Here is a 21,210-nt window from a genome sequence, read left to right on the forward strand (position 1 = left end):
TCCTCCAGTAGCTGGTGAGGAGGATGGGCCAGGCATGGGCCTGCATCCGCCTCCAGAGGAGTGGAGCGCCATAGAGCCCCCAGGTAGGCATGAGGACCCAGCTGGGACAGGCAGGAAGAGGGCCTGCTTGTCCCAACGGACGCAGAAGGGGCTAGCCGGATGGTATGGCAATGCCCCCCCCCTTGGCACCAGGGCCGTGCAGCGAGAGGGGCTGCATAGTCCCAGAAGGCACCAGCCTGGGGTGCCTGGAACAGTTGCCGGAGGCTCCGGGACAATCTCCCTGCGCGGTGCAGGGGGTGACACAAGATGTGTCAGAGGGGACGTGCGGAGACAGGGCCCGCACGTACCCAGATGGATCGGCCCTGATTATTGTGTGCAGGTACGGGAGTCCGGGGCCGCCATGTGGGACCACGCTGGGGAGCCAGGCCGAGGGTCCGGGGCCGCCATGCGGGACCACGCCGGGGAGCCAGGCCGAGGGTCCGGGGCCGCCATGCGGGACCACGCCGGGGAGCCAGGCCGAGGGTCCGGGGCCGCCATGCGGGGCCACGCCGGGGAGCCAGGCCGAGGGTCCGGGGCCGCCATGCGGGACCACGCCGGGGAGCCAGGCCAAGGGACCGGGGCCGCCACGCCTGACCACGCCGGGGAGCCAGGCCGAGGGACCAGGGCCGCCATGCGGGACCACGCCGGGGAGCCAGGCCGAGGGACCGGGGCCGCCACGCCTGACCACGCCGGGGAGCCAGCCCGAGGGACCGGGGCCGCCACGCCTGACCACGCCGGGGAGCCAGCCCGAGGGACCGGGGCCGCCACGCCTGACCACGCCGGGGAGCCAGCCCGAGGGACCGGGTCCTCCAAGGAGAGGATACAGCAGGGCAGGAGCCCTGTGGTTGCCGCCGTCCGCCCCGCCGCCTCCACTGATGGTACTGTTGGGGCTCCGAGGACGTAGCCCTTGGAGGGGGGGCTCTGTCAGGATTGCCTGCAGCTGGGCTCCACACCTGACTCCAATCCTGATGCCCCTTAAATGCCGTATGTTTCCGCCCCTTCCAGATCTCCGGCATTTTCGTGAACTTGACATTGTAACCGTGTGTTAGTATTTTCAGTTCTGGCAATCGCCACACACCTGCGGGTTTGTTTATGTTTATTGCCTTTTATTTCACGTTTTGGCCACCGCGCCATTGTTTATTTGTATTTGTTTGTTTATTTAATAATAATAAAACCCTTCCCAGCATGTCAGACCTCTGCGCTTCCTTCTCCCGTAAGCCCGAAGACGTGACAGTTTTAATCTCCAGTGAAAAATTTAATCTATTTAGCTAAATACACATTCATCTCACGTTGTTAAGCAACACATACATAATGCAAGCATAATCCATTTGTGACCAAAGAAGTTCCCAAAGATGGCTAAGTGAAGAACATTTCCATTTAACTGAGATGCAAAGGTAATCCTATTAAACCTCAGAGCAAACGTATAGGCTGACTGGATCCGCATTAAGGTCCTTAGTGATCCTGAATGTGCTGTTTGTACAGAGTGTCTCCTTGGCGAAAATGGAGAGCATGTCTCAGGCTCACGCTTTTAGAGAGGGAGAACCAAGAACAAATTTTATTCCGGTCTCCAGAGGCTAGCAGCTTCCTAACACAGCCGCATCCAAAACTATAAAAATGCTGGCATACGTAAAAAAAAAAAACATCCCTATGGGTTCCCACAACTTGAATTCTAGGAGAGTTGGAGCATAGGTACCTTTGACAGAAAGATCCTTACGGGGTAAGATCTGCCACAACTAAGGAGGGGCAAAGGAAGCTCCTGCTGCCAACTGGCATAAGACAGAGATCCCGGCTCTTTATACCCAAGATAGCAGAGGTTTCATCCCACAGACTCCAGTCCCTGGGAGAAGTTATGTGGTTAAGGCACTGAAGCCAGGGGGCAGTCTTTACAAAGGAACCTCAGGACCTAAGCCAAAAAAAAAAAAAAAAAAAATCAGCATCATGATTTACAGCTAACATGAAGCACGGTGGGACCATCAGTGTTTAGAGATACCATCTGTGGTGGCAATGGAACCTGACCTGAATTCATAACACAAATGTACCAATATTGGTACAAAAAACTGTTTATAGAAGTACAGAAAAAATGTGATGTGACCAGGCTGTGAAGTGATGGTCACTTATACCTTGTACCAGTGCTAATACTGTGGTATCTCCATGAAAAGCTCCAGGTGGCAGTGGCAGACAGAGATCACAGCCTCACAGCACTGGAACGTTGCGCCAACAATGTCGTGTCTGTAAAAACGTTCTCCAAAGCCCCGAGCAGAGGATGTCCAGATCCACACGCTCAGTAGAGTTATTTATAGCGGCACGACTATTAAACCACTGTATATTTTGGCATTGGTAGGGGATGGTCACCCAGTTCAGTTCAAAGAGGCCAATCAGATACATGTTTATAATAAAGCAGTAAGTCATGAATTATAGTCGTTTTAGCATGGAAACCGGTAAGAAACGAGTTTATTACCTTTTTTTTTACAAAGTAAAGGGGTTTCTGAATATATTTTGTATCAAAAGCAACATATGTGGGGATATTTTGGATGAACAGCCAAGCACTTGGCATGTGGGAAGTGTTCATAAATGTCAGAAACCTTGAAATAAAATGCTGCTAATTGATTTGCATGTTTGCGTTGGGTTGAGTGGTCTACAGATAGACAGAGATCTATCATTAGCAAAGGAAACTAAGAGAAATGGAGAAGGAACAGAGGAAGTGGAACCTTGGCCTACACTTGTGCATGTGACATATTGATGTGAATGGAGTAAATCCAGAATGGGCTATGGTTCATCCCATTAAAACATTCTGTATAAAAAAGAAATAATTACACTGTGGTTGGGTGATTAATTTATCCAACATCTCCAAGATAATGATACCAAGAGGTGACTGTATAGTAGCACCATGAAACCGGGCTCAGTATGTCCTCTTTTTGCATTAATGATATTTTACCATGGTCATTCGATTCCTTTGGCTTTAGAACCACAGCTGCCTTCTTTTAGCATGATTCTACAGTCCAGTTACCGCGCGGCCACTTTCTTACGTTACTTCACCCTGGCAGGCAAGGATATCAGGGCTCAAATGGCTACTGGTAGCTGGGCCTCAGATGAAATACATAAAGCGAGTTTGTCCAAGCAAACCTAGCTGTCACCAGCCACGCCTGTATGCTCTGTGTCTTGTCACATTCAATTGGATTACAGTGACATGGAGGGAAAGCCGTAATAACAAAACCACCCAAACAGTCAGCAGACACTCATATCCGCCATATTACCCAGGGACCTATTACATGGCCTCTTATCCTGCACACTGGAGGACGCAGGGGGGAAGGAGAATGGTAAACGGTGGGCTTTCCCGACCGCCGAACAAAACTGGCCCCTATGCCAGGCAAAGCAGAAATTAGTATGCTAATGTGAGTGCCTGTTGAGAGTTGGGATAAGGTCAGCAGTGGTGCTGAGGGACCCACCTGTCAGACATTACCTCACAGGCTGGCCCAAGGCAGCCCAGACTTCACTTGCTCTCGGCCTGGAAATCTCGGTGTGTATCCAGAGGTCAGAAGCAGGAAGTGTTTTTCATTCTGGAAAAGAAGACATTTTTCCCCCCGTCTGGATTTTAAAAGCTAGACAGGTGAGAGCACCACGATGTTCTGTACCCACTGTATGGAGGTTTTCAGAAAAAGAAATCAGATCATCAGAACCAATCATCTATGCTGTTGGAATAATAATACTGCGTCCGCATTGCAATGTACATGCAATAAACAACAACAATAAAATGTCCTTAAATGTGACCCCGGAAGTTAGCGATCCCCTAAATGAAGACATAGTTATGAATGTTGTGCACAAAATTCATCAGGTTACTTTCCACCTTAAAAATGAGAGCAAATGTGCAACTGGTGTAAACCCGGAGGCAGAATGCCTAAGGAAAAACTCTCTTGACTAACAAACACCTCAGGCCCTGCATCCAACCTCTGTCTATGGGCTGCATTTATAACGTGGCAGGGCCACTTGCTGGCAGTTTCTTTTTATAAAGGACATGAGGTCCTATATAAACAGGCCAGCTTCATCTCAACTCTGGCTGAAAACGGGCTTTTCAGCCGTCCCCCATACCCTCCACGGTGAGAAAGGCCGCCGGCCATATATACGTGAATGCCATAAAATCAGAAGGCACCCACAAAACAAAATAATCCTCATTTAAATCTGCCAGTCCGCCACTGCAGGCTAGGGTTTCACAGTGAGGTGCTATTTCTGTGCCCTTAAATCAACACGGGTCGGTCTCCGGGGCCACCGTGAGAGACAGCCACATTATATGGGTTAACAGAGGCTTGTTTTGTGGGTAGGCACAACACCTCAGCGCCCAGACTCTGTAATCAATAGGCCGCATACAGGAGGGCGAGCAGTTTTGGCCCAAGCGCGCAGATTTAATTAAGTGTCAATAGACATGACAGGAAAGGAGAGCGGTCATGTCAAAAAATGCCGGCGGCGTTACATTCCCTGGACGGGCTCTGCGTTCTTGACTGTTGAAAATGGACACGCTGTCAGTACCTTCAGGTTATTGTGGCCTTTTCTTGTGCGATTGTTGTGGCCTAAAGTGCCTGATTTAGTGGCAATTTTCTAAGAAAAAAAAAAAAAAAAAACGTGTTATGACTGCTGCCATGTTTTTGGAAGTGAAATTGCAGGAGAAAGTGGAAATTGTGGGAAAACAGCTGTATTTTTTGTAGTACAATTCAGTAATAAATCAAATGTTTATTTTGCTAACGGGAGCGAAAGAAAAAGAACTACAACTTGCATCTTTATGGTCTGTGCGCATGCATCCAGGTGACATTTTGGCGGTTGGTTGAATTGGCCTAAACTTTTTGTGATCTCGAAATCCTGGCGGGACTGTGAACTGTGTTCACGCTGGCAATGAAATTATGATTAAAAGAAAAAAATTATATAGTACATTTCCCTCCCATATTTCTTTGGTGACTATAATGATGCGTTTTAGATCCATCTAAATATTTTTTTATATTGTGCACCATATAGGCTTTAAAATGTTTTTTGTAAAAAAAAATAAAACAAAGGTTTTTGCAGGGGGTTTTGCACCACACGGTGCATGATGCAGGTTTAGGGCATTATTGGATTGTAATTTTATTAATTTTTTTGTTGGTTTCCTCATTTTACAAAACAATGTCAAAACTGAAATTTTGACAGCAACTTCAACTACCCCCACCCCCAACCAAAAAAAAGATAAAACATAAAAAACAAAACTATAAAGAAAAAAAGACAACAACAATAATAATAATATGACATACAGTACAGGCCACAAGTTTGGACGCACCTTCTCATTCAACGTGTTTTCTTTATTTTCATGACCATTTACGTTGGTAGATTCTCACTGAAGGCATCAGAACTATGAATGAACACATGTGGAGTTATGTACTTAACAAAAAGTGGAGACCTGACCTCCACAGTCACCGGACCTGAACCCAATCGAGATGGTTTGGGGTGAGCTGGACCAACAAGTGCTAAACACCTCTGGGAACTCCTTCAAGACTGTTGGAGAACCATTTCAGGTGACGACCTCTTGAAGCTCATCGAGAGAATGCCAAGAGTGCGCAAAGCAGGAATCAGAGCAAAGAAACTAGAATATAAAACATGTTTTCAGCTATTTCACCTTTTTTTGTTAAGTACATAACTCCACATGTGTTCATTCATAGTTTTGATGCCTTCAGTGAGGATCTAGCAACGTAAATGGTCCTGAAAGTAAAGACAACACGTTGAATGAATGAGAAGGTGTCCCCAGGTCCAGCTTAGCAGGGGCTCGGCGGTAGAATGAACAGGAGCGGTAATAGGACCCTGCAGAGCCGGGTCCTGCCCGGCCGACCTCACCTGTTCGCGCGCACGCTCCGCCGCGTCCACCTGAAGTTGGGCCGCGTCTACAAGTTCGCCAGGCCGCCATGCTGCCGCGTCTCGCCTGCGCCCTGCTGCTCGCGTCGCTGGCGCCGCCGCCACGGCCGCCCGGCTCGCTGGCGGAGGTGCTGTTCCGCTGCCCGGGCTGCACCGCGGAGCGCCGGGCGGCGTGCCCCGTGCCCGCCGCCGCCTGCGCGGAGATCGTGAGGGAGCCCGGCTGCGGCTGCTGCCCGGTGTGCGCCAGGAGCCTGGGCGAGTCGTGCGGCGTGTACACCCCGAGATGCTCCGGCGGCTTGCGGTGCTACCCGCGGCCGGACTCGGACATGCCGCTGGAGCAGCTGGTGAAGGGGCTGGGGCAGTGCGGACACAAAGTGGACGCGGAGACCACGGCCGGTCCCGAGAACCACGAGCAGGGTGGTGAGTGGAAAAATGTCACGTGTGGGGATTTATTCCTGGATGACAGATTGGACCCTTGCTTAATAATGCAGCCTGGTCATTATGCATGTGTAAAATATTAATAGTAAGAATAAGAAGAAGAATTGAGAATAGGTAGTAGCCTAGTGGGTAACACACTCGCCTATGAACCAGAAGACCCAGCTTCAAACCCCACTTACTACCATTGTGTCCCTGAGCAAGACACTTAACCCTGAGTGTCTCCAGGGGGGGGACTGTCCCTGTCACTACTGATTGTAAGTCGCTCTGGATAAGGGCGTCTGGTAAATGCTGTAAATGTAAATGTAGAATAAAGGTCAGATCTGAGCTCCTCAGGACGCCCGCAGTGGGGATGTGTGGATGTGGAGAAGGAGCGTGGGGAGGAAGAGTTGACCACGAGACTGTTGCTCTTTGCGAGCAAACACCCTTATCGCCTTATCGCTGGAACGTCAGCCAGCAGGCTTGCACAATTTCCCCGAGTCCTTGGGCCCTTCACCCCCGTCCCTCTCTCAGGGGACCCTCGGGTAACGTCCACGGTCCGCGCTCCACCCTTTCACTGGGGTTAAAGGCGAGGCCGGCAGAGGTTGGCGGTGGCCCGTGCTGCGAGCTATTTACCGTCGTCTTTTTCCCCCGGGAAGTCGGACCTGGAAGCCTGTAATGTAAACTGGCACCCGTCATCATGGTAAACGTTTCGAGGTCCTGTCCACACTTGTCCACACATCTGTTTTTTTTTTTTTTCGTTTTTTTTTGCTTTTTTTGTTTTTTTACTGATTGATGCCACCGCAGAAACCCAGAAACCGGTGCACGGGATTTCATCCACGCTGATTTCTTTCTAATCCAATGAATCACATACATACATATTTTTTTTTATGTTTGGCCGAGAGTTCGTCAAACAGGAACTAGATTGTTGCCAAGGAATCCTCGCTTCCCGTTGACTTTTCCGATAACGGTGTCAGAGGTGCCCGCAGGGCCCGGCTAATGTTTCGCCGAACCTCTGTCACGCCGCCAGGACGCAGTCAGAGGAAAAGACCCCAAGGTTTCACGGCGAAAACCACGCTGCAGTGGCGGAGAGCAGATAACGGAATCAGCCCTGGACCTTGAGGATCTTTCGCTGTGTACGGTCATCAGAGACAGACGGTAGCCACATTTAGAAGTCTTTGTTAGCCATTGGATAATGACCCGGGTTCTATTTTTGGACACAAATACGTTTTGGCCTCAGAGCCTTAATTAGTGCGTTCCTCGGTCCCACTGTGGTGAAGCTGTGGATTCTAACGAGGTCACTGTGCATTTTATCATCACCGGCTTTCCTCTCCGGACGTTTGATGGGCACATCGCAAAGGTCTGGTGCCACTGACCTCCTTTTTTGGCCCAGAGAACTCGTCGGTGGTACGATCCGTAGTTTTCATTCCTCATCCTGCCACATTGAGACTTGTGATCTGTGTACATTTACATCATTTATCGACTCACAATGAGTGGTTACGGGGACAGTCCTCCTGGAGACACTCAGGTTTAGCGGGCACCAGAGTGCTCGGCGACACCGTGGTAATTCGTGGTGAATTAGGCGAGTGTCTTACCCACTAGGCTACTACCACTCCCATGTATTTACTGGCATTTCTCAGAGAGGGAAATGTGAATGCCGATGTCCCACGGCCAGAATCGGGCACAACATTAAAACCACTCGGACGAATGTTCTGCTCTGACATGAGGAGGCAGCGGCTTGTCAGAAGAAGTTCACAGAACTAAACCTTCTGACTTGTGGAAGGGTCGTAAGGGTTCATACTACACTAGTGGTGGGGGGGGTGGCCGGGGTCACACACAGTGCACAACGATTGACCCCCAACTTGTTCGTTATGAGATTCTGTAATTACGCTCTGTGATTAAAATAAGTGAGACAGGAAGTGGCGCAGCCCTCTAATGAAACGGACGACTGATTAACGATTGATTTAAAAAAAAGAAAAAGAAATGCGTGTCAGGAGCTGGATTGGCACACATGGCCAGTGTGCCCATTATACCGTGTCCCGCGCTGTCATTGGCTGCGGCTCCGTGTCCACTCGGCCAAATCTCGTGTCGGAGTCAGTGAGTCTGTCACCATCGCGTCGTCTGAACCAGGTGAAGCAAGGTGTGGAACCCTTCAAGCACGTGCCTCAAAGTCAACATCTCGACCCGCTTTCTTGTGAAGAATCTGGGTCACTGGCGAGTACTGTAAAGACCGTATGTGGCCCTCACCAGTCTAGGTAGACGCTTGAGTACAATTAGCATGCTTTCCTTGTAGAACGTTGTCCAGAACCTCACACTGCTTCTACCAAAAAAAAAAGGTTGGATTCTGAGATAAGCTAATAGTGTTCACAGATCGGGGCCTAGTGAACCAAAAGAGGGGTTTAAATGGTGGACATTTTAAAGCACTCACTCTGCCAAAAGCTGTACATGTGAACTGGTATGCTGTCTACATTTATAGCGCTGGTATAACCAATAATACGGTTTTCAACTAGAATTTCTTCTGTTGGGCACCAACAACTGCAACTACCGGCTACATCCCACAAGACACACTATTTTGGAAGTATATTACCAAATTGCCATTATATACCCTGCGTGACAGTTTGCTCCATATCAGAATTGCACAGACCCCACCCATTTCCAATCGTTTTACATTTACATTTGCGGCATTTACCAGACGCCCTTATCCAGAGCGACTTACAATCAGTAGTGACAGGGACAGTCCCCCCTGGAGCAACTTAGGGTTAAGTGTCTTGCTCAGGGACGCAATGGAGGTAAGTGGGATTTGAACCTGGGTCTCCTGGTCCATAGGCGAGTGTCTTACCCACTAGGCTACTACTAGTTTTTACTAGTGCCAGCGTTACCACCGTTACTCTGAAGTACTGCTGTGTTTTTCACCCTTTCACCCTTTCGTGGATGCAGCAGCTGATGTAGGAGACCAAGTTTGGGGTTGAGGTGATCAAAAGAATGTGGTTCATGTCACATGTCATTTGTGTGCAGATGTTTGATGACGCTGAGCCGGAAGTTGGTTCTCAGTTCCATGACGGGCTACGCGTTGAACTTAGTGTCCGATAGAAGGACCAGGTTGCATCAGGAGTTAAATTCAGCGGCGACCCCCTTCACCCATGAGTAAAGAAATAGGTCACGTGTTTGTAGAACATATCACGTGGTCAGTTCTGTATAGGTTTGAACTCAAGGTTACAGACCCCAGCAAAGAACTCAAGTGACAACAACTGACTAAATGGTATCCAATATATCCACATTTTTGAAGATGACTTGACATTGACATCAAATGATAAAAATATGACTTTTGTTACCCTAAAAGGACACAGAAGTTAAAACATTCCTTGTGCGTTCCAATTTACGTTTTCACCATTAATCAAAAAGTTTTGTGTTAAGTGAAATGCATATTGGGATGGTCTGACACCGAAGTGGTGATTCCGCAGCACTGCCGGCATGCGGCGTAGCGTCACGTTCGTTTCACAATCAGAAAGGTGGAAGTATAAATATAAATTTGCCATGTACCATAACCTGTACAGCAAATGTGTACTGTGTTTATTCAATGAAACTTTAAATCAAGCTTTACAAAAATACTCCTGGCTTGGCAAATCCAGGCACGTTTTGGCCAGCATGGTAAAAGATATTTCTTGTGCATGTGTTCTTGCACACAGTGGGCCGTTAACTTGGCTCGAATTTGGCCCAGTTTCGCAACTTCGCCAACCATTTGGCTGAGAAGTACGATGTGGCGTTGCCCCTGTTGAAGTCCCTCGATGCGTGCTGGTCACCAGCGTTGGCCTCCCAGTGTTCCCAGCCAGTGTTTGTGTGATACGTCTCCCACGGCAGCTCTCTCGGCGCTGCGAAACAAGTGTTGCCGTTGGCTGGTCAGACGCTGGGGCAATACGAACACCACTTGTGTTTAAAGAAACAAGACCCGCTGGCCACTTACTAAGGTAAACGTCGGCGCGGTGAGATCTACCCCTCCGTCCTTTGTCCAAGAATCCCATGTGAGGTCACGGTTCGCTACTTGAATTATATTAGCTGTTATGGAAATTGGGAGAGCGGCGGCCAAATATCTTGCTTGTGGAGTCGCGGGTTTTTACTGCATCCAGTAAAAAATAACAGTGAGCGTGATGCACGGTGAGGAGGAGGAATGTTCGCTCGGCTCATTCGCGGCCGTAGACCCCTTTACCTCGGATGCCACCTTTTTACGGAATCTTGATCAGCCGAGAACGCTGTGTGGGCGCTACTTTCGAAACGGTGCTGAGCACAGCACTACACGCTGAGTTCGTTTCTAGCAAAGGCTTCCTATGACTTCCTATAAACAGATGAAGCACAACACAGGAATCAGTGTTTTCTGGCAGCGGGATTTACGCCTTTCCCTCCTGTCCTCTTCAGCTTCACGTGTTTGGCTGACCTTTCGCTCCCGTTTACACTTTTTTTTTTTTTTTTACCGTGATCTATGTCCCTTGGAGCCCGGCGATGTGCTGAGGCTTGCTCCAGGCCCCCTCCTTCCATCGCCCCTGCAGGTGCCTAATTCGGTGGAGGCTGCGTGTCAGGACCTGCGACCCTGAAGAGGTTCCTCACGGCCCGTCTGACTCAACACGCTTTCTGGGCCAGCCGGGAAAACAAAAAGTGACAGAAAGTTGGATCCAGATTCTTAATAACGTCTAGAAATAACTCATAAATCATCATTTTAAAGGTTTTCCTTTGAGTAAGCAAACCAGATTTTTGTATTTGCATATTTCGCATCGTTTTAAACTGGCTCCGCTTCGAAATGTTCGTATTTGTGCTATTAATCAAACAAATCCAAACAGATGTGTGTTCAAAATAGCGGATGCCTAGCAACGAGCGGGAATTATGCAGCGTGGCAGGAGAGCATCCCTGCGCGGCACAAGGCGCAGTTAATGCCAGATTCCAGGCTACACTCGGCAGGTAGACGGCTGTTGCCATGGTGCTAACAAAGTGATTATGGTAAGCGAAAGGCTGTGCACACCGCCAGGCCTTAAGATCGGATGAAGGCCCTCAGACAATGCAGAAGGTCCCGGCACAGCCATTTTTATTACCCAAGCTTTTATCTTTTTTTATTGCATGCATGAGTGTATAAGAAATGACCAAACACACACACACACACACACACACACACACACAGCACCTGCATAGAAATAGCTGATTCACCAAGTTCCTCTCCAGCATGACGGTGATTGATGGGCTCTGCACCGCCGCCTTGTCTTTGGTAATTACAGATAAGACCAAAGCTGAGGCAGAAGTCCTGGGCCCAGCTCATCTTTCGGAGGACAGTCAGCTTGCCACAGGCTGGTAAAGCTTTTGTCAGCAAGAACGAATGTCTCCCGTAAATTTCCACAGTCAGATACTGTGGCAACAGAAACCTTTTTTTTTTTTTTTTTTTTTTTTATTACGTAAGCGTTCCGAACAGAGAAACCCGAGTAATGTTTTGTGGTTGGTGAGGCGTGCGGTACAGTATGTGACTTTTGAAGACATACCTTAGTCTTCACCAAGAACATTGTGCACCTCTGCAGTTTCTGCATTGTCTTGTGTCTTGTGTTTCTTTATGTAAGACATGCCGGCCTCACACCTGCAGCGGGTTACGTGGTTCAGAACAACTCTGAAGCTCTGATGTCCCTCTCTCCAGTAAGGGTTAACTTTATAACACAATTATAATGTCTACAGGAAGGATATAGCACCAATAGTGCCAGGCTCGCAGTAATATTAGCAGTAATATAAAAAGACTTCTGGTCATATTAAGTACTCATTTTTAATATGTTTAACTTCCACTGATGTAAAATGAAACAAACTAAAACTATTGACAAGTATGATGATGGGCTATGGTAAAACCAAGATTATAAAAGTATAATTATTGTGCAAAAAAAGTCAGGCATATAATAGGACATATTGTGTGTCACTGACATGAAAATAAAAGGAATGGAATAGAATGAGTGTGGTGTAACACCATAGATATTGCAGATGGCGGAGGAGGGGGTAAGACATATTTATATTGTGTACAAATGCCACAATGCAGGGCAGTGGTGCCCTAGCGGTTAAGGAAGCGGCCCCGTAATCAGAAGGTTGCCGGTTCGAATCCCGATCCCCCAAATGTGCCACTGAGGTGCCACTGAGCAACATACACACTGCTCCCCGGGCGCCTGTCATGGCTGCCCACTGCTCACTCAGGGTGATGGGTTAAATGCAGAGGACAAATTTCACTGTGTGCGCCGTGTGCTGTGCTGCTGTGTATCACATGTGACAATTTACACTTTATACAATATGTCATCATAACCACATTCTTTCTCTTTTCCCCCCTCTCTCCCGTTACATACCAAAAAACAGGCATTGTGTGGAAACGGATGCCTGTGGCTGCGCCTGGTTGCCTTATAAACACAACGGAGCCACAGCCCCAGGGGTTGCGACCAAATGGCACTTTAAATTTGATGACAATACCAGGAACTGTTTTCATTGAGCGTTTCACTGTGAAGGCTAAATGCAGACCAAATTCAGAGGCCAAAAAAAAAAAAAAGCTGCGGGTGCATGCAGGGTGTTCGGAGAGGGAGAGGTTCGGGTGTTTCAAGCTTTGAAACGTTACGGTAAAGTCCTCATGGCTTTTTAGATGGTTTGAAGCCTGCCATGGCCTCTTTATTTCAGCCGTTAAGGGGAAATTGTTGACAATGTTTGTGCGTCTGTCACCAGGTGTTCTTTAAAAGACATAAAAAAAAAAAGTCAAGCGAGCCAGTGGCCTAACTGCACTGTTACAAAATAAAATGTATATTTCTGTGCAACAAGCCAAGGGCCAGGGTCCTCTGTTGCAAAAGAAAGTGCGCCCCTCATCTTGTTACTTGGTATTCCTGTATGTGGGGGAGTTTTTTTTTTTTTTTTTTTTTCCAGTCGATGTTTAACCAGGAGAGTAAACTGTGGACAGATTTCAATCAATGTCAGTGTCTTCTTGTTGGTTTTCCATTTGCGCGTGAGGAGGGATGCAAAGGGGAGGGGGTTGTGTCATCACCCTGGGGCCTGAGCAAACCAAACCCTCTTTCATCGACTGGCATCGTGCAGCCTTAGCCTGAGCTCGGCTTCATGCACCTTCACATGCGTGCAAACTCAACCCGGTAAACAGAAATATTCATTAAGGAGAAATAAACGTGCGGCGAATACTTCTATAATGGACGCCATTGTGTATGGGTGTTCAGGAGCTTTGCACTGACATAAGATGAAGCCCACCTCGTGGAGGCTTTTTAATTAACGTAAACTTTAACAGGAAATTTTCCAAACCTTCTTTGAGGAATTTTTCCTGACAAGGGATCACATGCATCTCATGCATCTCAAAGCGTGCACAGTGTGCCGCAGGTATGAAAAGCTGTCCTACTCGCCACTCGACATGGCACCAGTCTAAGTTGCCTGGAGATTATTGCGATCTGTGACGCAGTAGGTCAACAAGGAACAGTGCAACCGAGTGCGACACACGTCTATCAATAAATCGATTCCTCTCCCATGCTTGAGTACTGAGACCAGGACAGGAGTCTGATTAAATGGCCAAGTTGCGCTATAACCGTAGCGTGGAAGCATACAGAGTGTCACTTCTTCTATTTCAGTTTCAGCTGTGGATCAGATCTATATTTTGGTACAAAGTTAAATATTGCCCAAGGACTAGACATTGTTTTTACAGTTAGGCACTGACTAAATATGGACTCCCAAATGTAAATACGCAAGAACCAATGGGCTTTTCAGCCTAGATGCTCCCAGTGAGACACCGGCGGCTATGCCGAAAGTAGGGGTCCTAATGAGCTGGAGAGGAACGAATGTCCACACCCGGACCACACACCCCATTCCCTGTCAACCTTCAGGGAGACACTTCGGTGAGGAGCAAGCAGTTGACATTGCATTGGAAAACCAGGAAGCTTCTTAATCCCATCACATCCCGCCCATGAACTATTGGCTGCCATCGTGTAAAAAGATGCAGGAGTATTAGAACAAGGACCAACGGGATGCGGAACAGTTTTTAATCCTGTTGCCATCGGGGCACTGAATTCACTGTATATATTTCCCTTGTATATATTGCATACTGTGTATATATAGCATCTAATTGCAGTTTTGTGCAAGTTTTAATGTAGTTTTTAAGTAGCATGTATGTCTGATCTGTTCATGCGCTTGTTCTTTGACTCTTTATGAGTAAAGGTTGCACCTAGTTTCATTGTACCTATTACAATTATTCTGATTCTGTTAAGGCCGTGAAGGTCTGGGTCTTCTTGACACCATTGGATATGAAACCGGAGCGCACAGGATCACGTAACTAGACTAACCCAATCATACAGCCCTTAGATCTTTCCCAAGCAGCTGTCTGGACTCTGGTGACATCATCTGAACTGTCCCCAGCTACTGCTCTGGTCACGTGACCTGTGGAAGCACTTTTTGTCAGGCTAAAGACACAGAGTAGACGATGATGAGATCAGAGATCTGACCATTGTTACCAGTGCAGGCCCAGCACGATGGATGGGGCCAAAGCAGCCCGCTCGTGGACAAAGCGTTAGACACTGTGACGTGTACCAGTTCCTACCCCCACGGGTGTATACATTTCTGCTTTCAGAACCCAGGATGAGGAGAGGAGGCTCAGAGAGGGCCATTATTACAGAAGGACTGCCGAGCTTTGATTAAAGGAGCGCAAATGACCAGGCTTGTGTGGACCTTTTGTCTGGCAGAGCTGGGCAGTGGCTGATGGCTTACATCTGTGCCAATAAAAGTGACTAAACTCCGCAGCGAATAGCACAGTGCCTGACATCAGTGTCCCGGGACCCAGAGACTGTCCCTGAGGGAATGTTGAAGGAACGTTGTGTTTAGAAATGCATGTTGAAAAGGGAGACATGGTATTGCTTATTCTGCATCCGAAAAAAAAGCCATAGAGCAGGGGCTTGTTCACAAAAGTCACATCCAGTATGCATTATGTGCAGGTATACAACAATTGTTAAGGCTGCAAAATGATTTGCATTTGGATAAAGAGTGTGCGAATCGTATATTTATCGTACACGACTAATTTTGGCATGATTCAGATGTTTGTTGCTGTATTCAGAAGATTTTATTAGAACACTCTTCATTCCACCATTCCACGATTTGTGCTTTTTTGATTTCTGCATTCGGCTCCACCCCTTCTTCTTTCTTCTTTATTATTGCAATGCACGCTGTGATTTAGTAAAGTGTCTTTTTCTTGTAGTGAAGAAGATGTTTCTCAAGTTGTACTTCACAACATTGTTTTTCAATGAAAAACTGACTTTTAATTAAAATGTCAATGTTGTATATAATTATTTGTTATTGTCTGATATTGTGGATTCACAATAACTGTTATTGCCTGTGTTAAGCTGAAGCAAAAAACTAGACACGAAACAACGAGAGCACTTTGGGTGAGACCGGGGAGTTACAGCGCCACCTATCGGTGTGGAGGGGGTTAAAAAGAAGCGTTTGGTCCGTTCTCTATGTCTCTGTGTAGAGAACAACATTCCAGATCTTGTGGATGCAACATTCAGAACAGGTCATTGTTCTCCAACCTCGTCTTTTCATTAGAAATGTGCACCATAGAGAAGATTTATTGTAGTTGCTTTATGCAGCTTTTTCACAAGAAAAGCTGTTCTGCCATCCACACGGATGCGTTTTCGGGCCCCGTGGACGCAAGACAAGATCAGATAGGAATTTACCCGTTTTTACAGAAAAAGCGTTCCTGTGTGGATGGGGCCTTTAGTGTGTGGGGATGGTGCTTTACTCAGTGGCACCTCAGTGGATCAGGATTCAAACAGGCAACCTTCTGATTACGGGGCTGCTTCCTTACCCGCTAGGCCACCACTGCCCCGTAAAGGATATTGGTTCCATAAAAAATAACTCTATAAACTCTATAAAGACATATCTCCATGGTCAAAGATGGTTTTATACCACACCTTAATCCAGTCAAACTAGATGAACCTGCATAAAGTGGCCATGCGTTTTTTTTTACATTTACATAAAAAAAAAAAGGCAAGTGTGGTAAGAGGGGTTTGAACCTGGGTCTTCTGGTTCACAGGCGAGTGTGTTACCCTCTAGGCTACTACCACCCCAGCAGGGTTTGATTGGTTCATTACTGTCACGACGAGGTAGCATTTAATTTCTTATGGCCTTTGTACTTTTTTTGGAACCACATTAAGCAGTCTGCTGTCCAGCGGTAGATTCTTTTTCTGGATTGCCTGACATCAGCTATTTTTATTCTCAAGTGAGGAAAAGCAGGACTGAAGCTCACCTGTGTTTTCATTTGCTAGATAAAAGGCAGCTATCTGTAGCTGGCAGCTCCGTCTCCATCAGTAGCTGTGATTAAGACCCGGTCATTACCTTGTCTCCGTTGTTCTCTGATGATGTGCCAAACTGTTGCGTTTGGCTCATAAGTAAAAAGATTCTGTTTGTTGTTACGTTATCTGTGCGTCTGATTGGGTTAATATGCGCACAAGTTAGGATTCTAATGCTCTCGTTTTCATATTTTCTCATGTTGTGGACATCAGCAGGGGACGTCCAAGATTCCAAGGTTCCATTTGTGAAGCACATCAAGGATGGTGCCGTGCAGAAGTACCTGACAGAAAAGAAAAATAGGATGAAGGTTTCACCGGTCGAGGCCAGAACCCCTCGACCCCGGACAGTAAGTCTTGTAACTTTCTTATTGTCGAACTTGTGTACAGAATCTACAACAGAGTGAATAAAAAGATTGTATTCATAGTTGGGGGTCCTAGTGAACCGGAATTGATCTCTTCATCGATGGTAAAAGCATGTTGTAAGTCGCTCTGGATAAGGGCGTCTGCCAAATGCCGTAAATGTAAATGCAAGTCATCCTCAGGATCTGTCAACAAATGTTGGACACCATTCCCATTGACTAAATCTGTCGTTTTGGTGCCTGTAGCACAGGGATGGACCAAGTTGGCAATTAATTTAGTACAGTAGTGCCCTCTTCTGGCAATGCCTCTATCTGTAAATATACACCCTTCACCCACCACCACCACACACACACACACACACTCAAATACACATACAAAAGAAAATGTGTTTATAATTGCAATTTTTTTCCACCGGATGGCCTGTTGGCCATCACAAAAATGATCCAGATAGAGGCAATTACTGCTATTAATGTATCGCGTTATAAATATACACATCATGTCATGAACCTGTAGCCACAGTTTTATGATGTTGGCACAAAAAAAAAAAAGTAGAAAAACAACTGTACAAATGGAATGCAGTATTCATGCAGTATAAAAGTCACAAATGATTTGGATAGAGAGAAAATGCGTTATTGTTGCTTTTAAGGGCCTGCCGTCATTTGTTAGCCGAGTTTTAAGGGAACGACATCCAGCCTGGGCTGTTATCAGAAGCTGTGAGCGTTTCAACCGGATGAACAATGATATACATGCCCAAATTTTCCCCCTCGTTTAACTCTCTGTATAGCAGCCATTAAAACAAAAAAGAAACGGGGACAACAATGAAGGAGCGTAGCAGGGCACTCTGAGGGCTGGAGGAGGGGAACCAGTTGCAGGAGCGGATCTGGACAGTGGCTAGTCACAGTCCAAGTCCGCTGGGCTGTCCCCGTAGCCTGGCACCTCGAAGCCCCCCGGAGAAACCTTGAAGTTGAGGCCCTTTGATGTAGCTGTGTGTCCTGTCACAAAAGGATGGAGGGAGGCAGGGAGAGAGAGAGAAGGGGGGCGTCAACGTTGGGCCCAAATTTCCTCTTTTCCTCCAGGTTCCCCAGACCCTGTGTCAGCAGGAGCTGGATCAGGTTCTGGAGGAGATCTCCAAGATGACCTTCCCCGACAACAAGGGTCCGCTGGAGAACCTGTACGACCTGAAGTTCCCCAACTGTGACAAGAGAGGACAGTACAACCTGAAGCAGGTAACACGCAGATGTCTGCAGCGCGCCAGCTAGCTCTGTAGAGTCTAGACGGTGGCTAAGTGTTCGTCATCGTGCTATTAATGCGTCCCTCAGCAAAAACACCGAGGGCAATCATTTCATAAACCTGTAGCCACAGACGTTTCTACACACACACACACACACACACAAGACAGAACAAAAAACACAATGGCGTGATCCCGAGCGGCCGCTTACAGAGCGGAGCAAGAATGTTTGCAGAACGATTGTAATTATTCTGTCTGCGGGGGCAGACACAATGAGATAAGTTTAGTTTCCGCCGCCTGTTGCGACCTTGATGCCGGTTTATTTTTCGCAACAGGTCAAAACAATGATACGACATGTCGGCGTCCCGAGCGCACACCAGGAGTTACATGTGACGAGGTGAAACGGGGACATGGGCTCCTGGACGCGGCGCCACAGGGCCCATTGTTTTGATGTGAAAGCTCTAGAAACACTCTACCTCACTCCGCACTTTATTGTCTCGCAGTCGTCTTGCTCCCCTCGCAAATACAGTAACCGTCACTTTTTTTGTTCTTCGCCGTTTTTTTTTTTCCTCCTGTTTTTGGTCCCAGCGTAAGCTGTGTCCTGTTCAATTATGACCTCATTTTTCGAAGTGCCCAGCGGGGGTCAGAGGACAAATGAGTCTCAAATGGTTGTTGTCGGTCCAGGCCTCCAATCCCCAGTGCTCCCCACCGATGACTGCACAAAAGTGCTTCATTAACTCCACCCCCCTCTCTCTCTTCCGACCCGGCCAGCCAGCCCTCTAACCCCCAACCTTCCCCTTTCTCCTTGTGTTCCAGTGCCACCTGTCTACTCATGGGCAGCGGGGCGAATGCTGGTGCGTCAACCCCCACACGGGCGTCCAGATTGAATCGTCCCCGAGGGTGAGGGGAGATCCCAACTGCAACCAGTATCTCAACAGCCCGGAGATGGAGCTGCCCACGGCCATGCAGAAATAAATGTCTCCGGGACTCTCGCAACCTCAAAGGAGTCTCAGACACTTCAACGTCCTACACAGGTTTATGGTGCATGCATGGCTGGAAGTGTGTGTGCAGGGATAAAGAAAAAAACACACACACACACACACACACACAAAAAATCTTTTTTCAGAACAGTGTTCTGTTACGTTCAATGTCAATGGTCTGAGGCTACTCATCTAATTAAGATCCGGTTCAAATGATATAGATGAATGGTTAATAACGTTATTTTAAAACGATTACCACCATTGCCCACCAGTGCAGTAGTTGCCGTGGCACGTGGGGGAGTTTTGGTAATTCATATAATACATGATAATTAAAGATCGCTCTTGTTAGATAGAAAATTCATCTTTGTATGGATTGTATTACATTATGCATGCAGGGAAATGGCTATCTGTGCAAAATCCCATTAATCAATTTCAGGTAGATTCCCCGTTGATTTAAAAAAATGTATATATTATAAATAATATTTGAAAAGTTTACTACAACAGTAGAAACATTTATTTACTCTTCATCTAGAATCAAAAGAAAAACACCTTTTTTCATTCTGGAACAACTGAACTAGTTCATCCCAAAAAAATCTTTTATCCATTTTTATTCCTGTGTGTGTGATTTTTTTTTATTTGTGTGTGTCCCCTTCTGGTTCCAGTAGGCCATTATCAGTGACGTACAGGGAACGGAAGGCGTGACTTGGGCCACGACGAGGCGCAGGGCCCCGTCCGTTCGAGGGTTAAACGCAGACTTGTATTAAGCTAAATTTGTTATTGAGCGAGCGACCTTTGTCTCTCCCTATTCATAGGTTAAGTGGCCTGAGCGAGGGTCCTGCATTCGCCAGGTCAGCCAGTATCGGTATTCCAGGCAGGCCAGTCTCTGATATAGTCCCAGCAGCTGCCGGCCGTCTGTCCAGGTTGCGCTTGTGTTTGTTCAGCCTTTTTTTTTTTTTTTTTTGTTTTTTTTTACAAAACCCCCAGCAAGCATATGCTGCAAGCGTCTGCTGAGTCTTGCACAGCTGTCTTTACAATGAACCAGTGGATGTCAAGTAAAAAATAATAAAATAAACACTATCATAAAATAAATAAATGGAGACCGACTCTATTGATTCTTGTTTTTGCTTTTTTTTTTTCCCCGAGAAAGTCTCCACTTTCCCATGGTTAAAGAGCACAGCGTGGGTCCCACCGTCGGCCGCCCCCACCCCATTCCCCTGCTCCCACTATCTCTCCCCTCCTTGCCTCTCCCCCGTACCCTCCCTCGCTGGGGCCAGCAGTGTGAGTGGGTCAGTCTCGCCGACCGCCTGCCCGATTATTTCTGTGCCGTTCTGTGGAGAAAGTGCTGAGAGACCCCCCCCCCCCCCCCCCCCTCCGTTCTCTCCAGACCAGACAAGGGTCACAGCCACGGGGCCGGCTGGGGGGACGCCTGCGGGGGTCAGCGGTTACTAATGAAGTGCTGACAGAGGGTGAGATTAGGATTGGGGACAGACGTTGACAAATGTAGTATTAAGTGGGCAAAGTACCTATAAATAAACACAGGTTTGCCATTGTGTGAGTGCAGGACCTGCCCTCCATGGGCTTTACTGAGGTGAGGGGCTGGGGGTGGGGCGGAGTTTCGCACACAGACGCCAAGTTGCTTCGCAGGTTGGGTGAGTCGTGTTCCTTACAAATTTGCAGCCTCAGCAGATTTCCCACCTGGAGGAGCTACCTGGACCATGAATCAAATTTGCAGGGCACTGTTTTCCAAACGGTGCTAAGCGCAGCACTAAACGCTCGGCGTGGGGCTTGTTGGCTAGTGTAACACAAATAGACAAGAATGAACCCTTTTGTCAGATGTGTGCATTTTAAAGAAAAGAAACCAACAAGCTTTTTGGTGATCCAGCAGACAATCTTGAATGTTTTTTATTTTTAATAAATATCATTTTAATAATGTAAACCCCTGCTGACAGCAAGCCACATGAAAGATGCTTTTTTTTTTTTTTTACTATTTATTTGTGTAAAT

At 47.3% G+C, this 21,210-nt stretch overlaps 1 protein-coding gene across 2 annotated transcripts; it reads left to right on the top strand.

Annotated features, from left to right (window-relative positions):
* The first annotated feature begins 5,921 nt into the window (after positions 1–5,921).
* igfbp2b (insulin-like growth factor binding protein 2b) lies at positions 5,922–20,316 on the top strand. 2 transcript variants are annotated; one of them, XM_028991120.1, is made up of 4 exons: positions 5,922–6,324; positions 16,854–16,987; positions 18,077–18,226; positions 19,045–20,316. In XM_028991120.1, the coding sequence occupies exons 1-4, from the start codon at positions 5,955–5,957 to the stop codon at positions 19,201–19,203; spliced, it is 813 nt and encodes a 270-aa protein (XP_028846953.1). In that variant the 5' UTR covers positions 5,922–5,954; the 3' UTR covers positions 19,204–20,316. The 2 variants fall into 2 exon arrangements, with proteins under 2 accessions (XP_028846953.1, XP_028846954.1); XM_028991121.1 differs by having other exon boundaries at positions 16,857–16,987.
* The last annotated feature ends 894 nt before the right edge of the window (positions 20,317–21,210 follow it).

This window comes from Denticeps clupeoides, chromosome 9 (genome assembly GCF_900700375.1).
Source record: "Denticeps clupeoides chromosome 9, fDenClu1.1, whole genome shotgun sequence".
Classification (NCBI taxonomy): domain Eukaryota; kingdom Metazoa; phylum Chordata; class Actinopteri; order Clupeiformes; family Denticipitidae; genus Denticeps; species Denticeps clupeoides.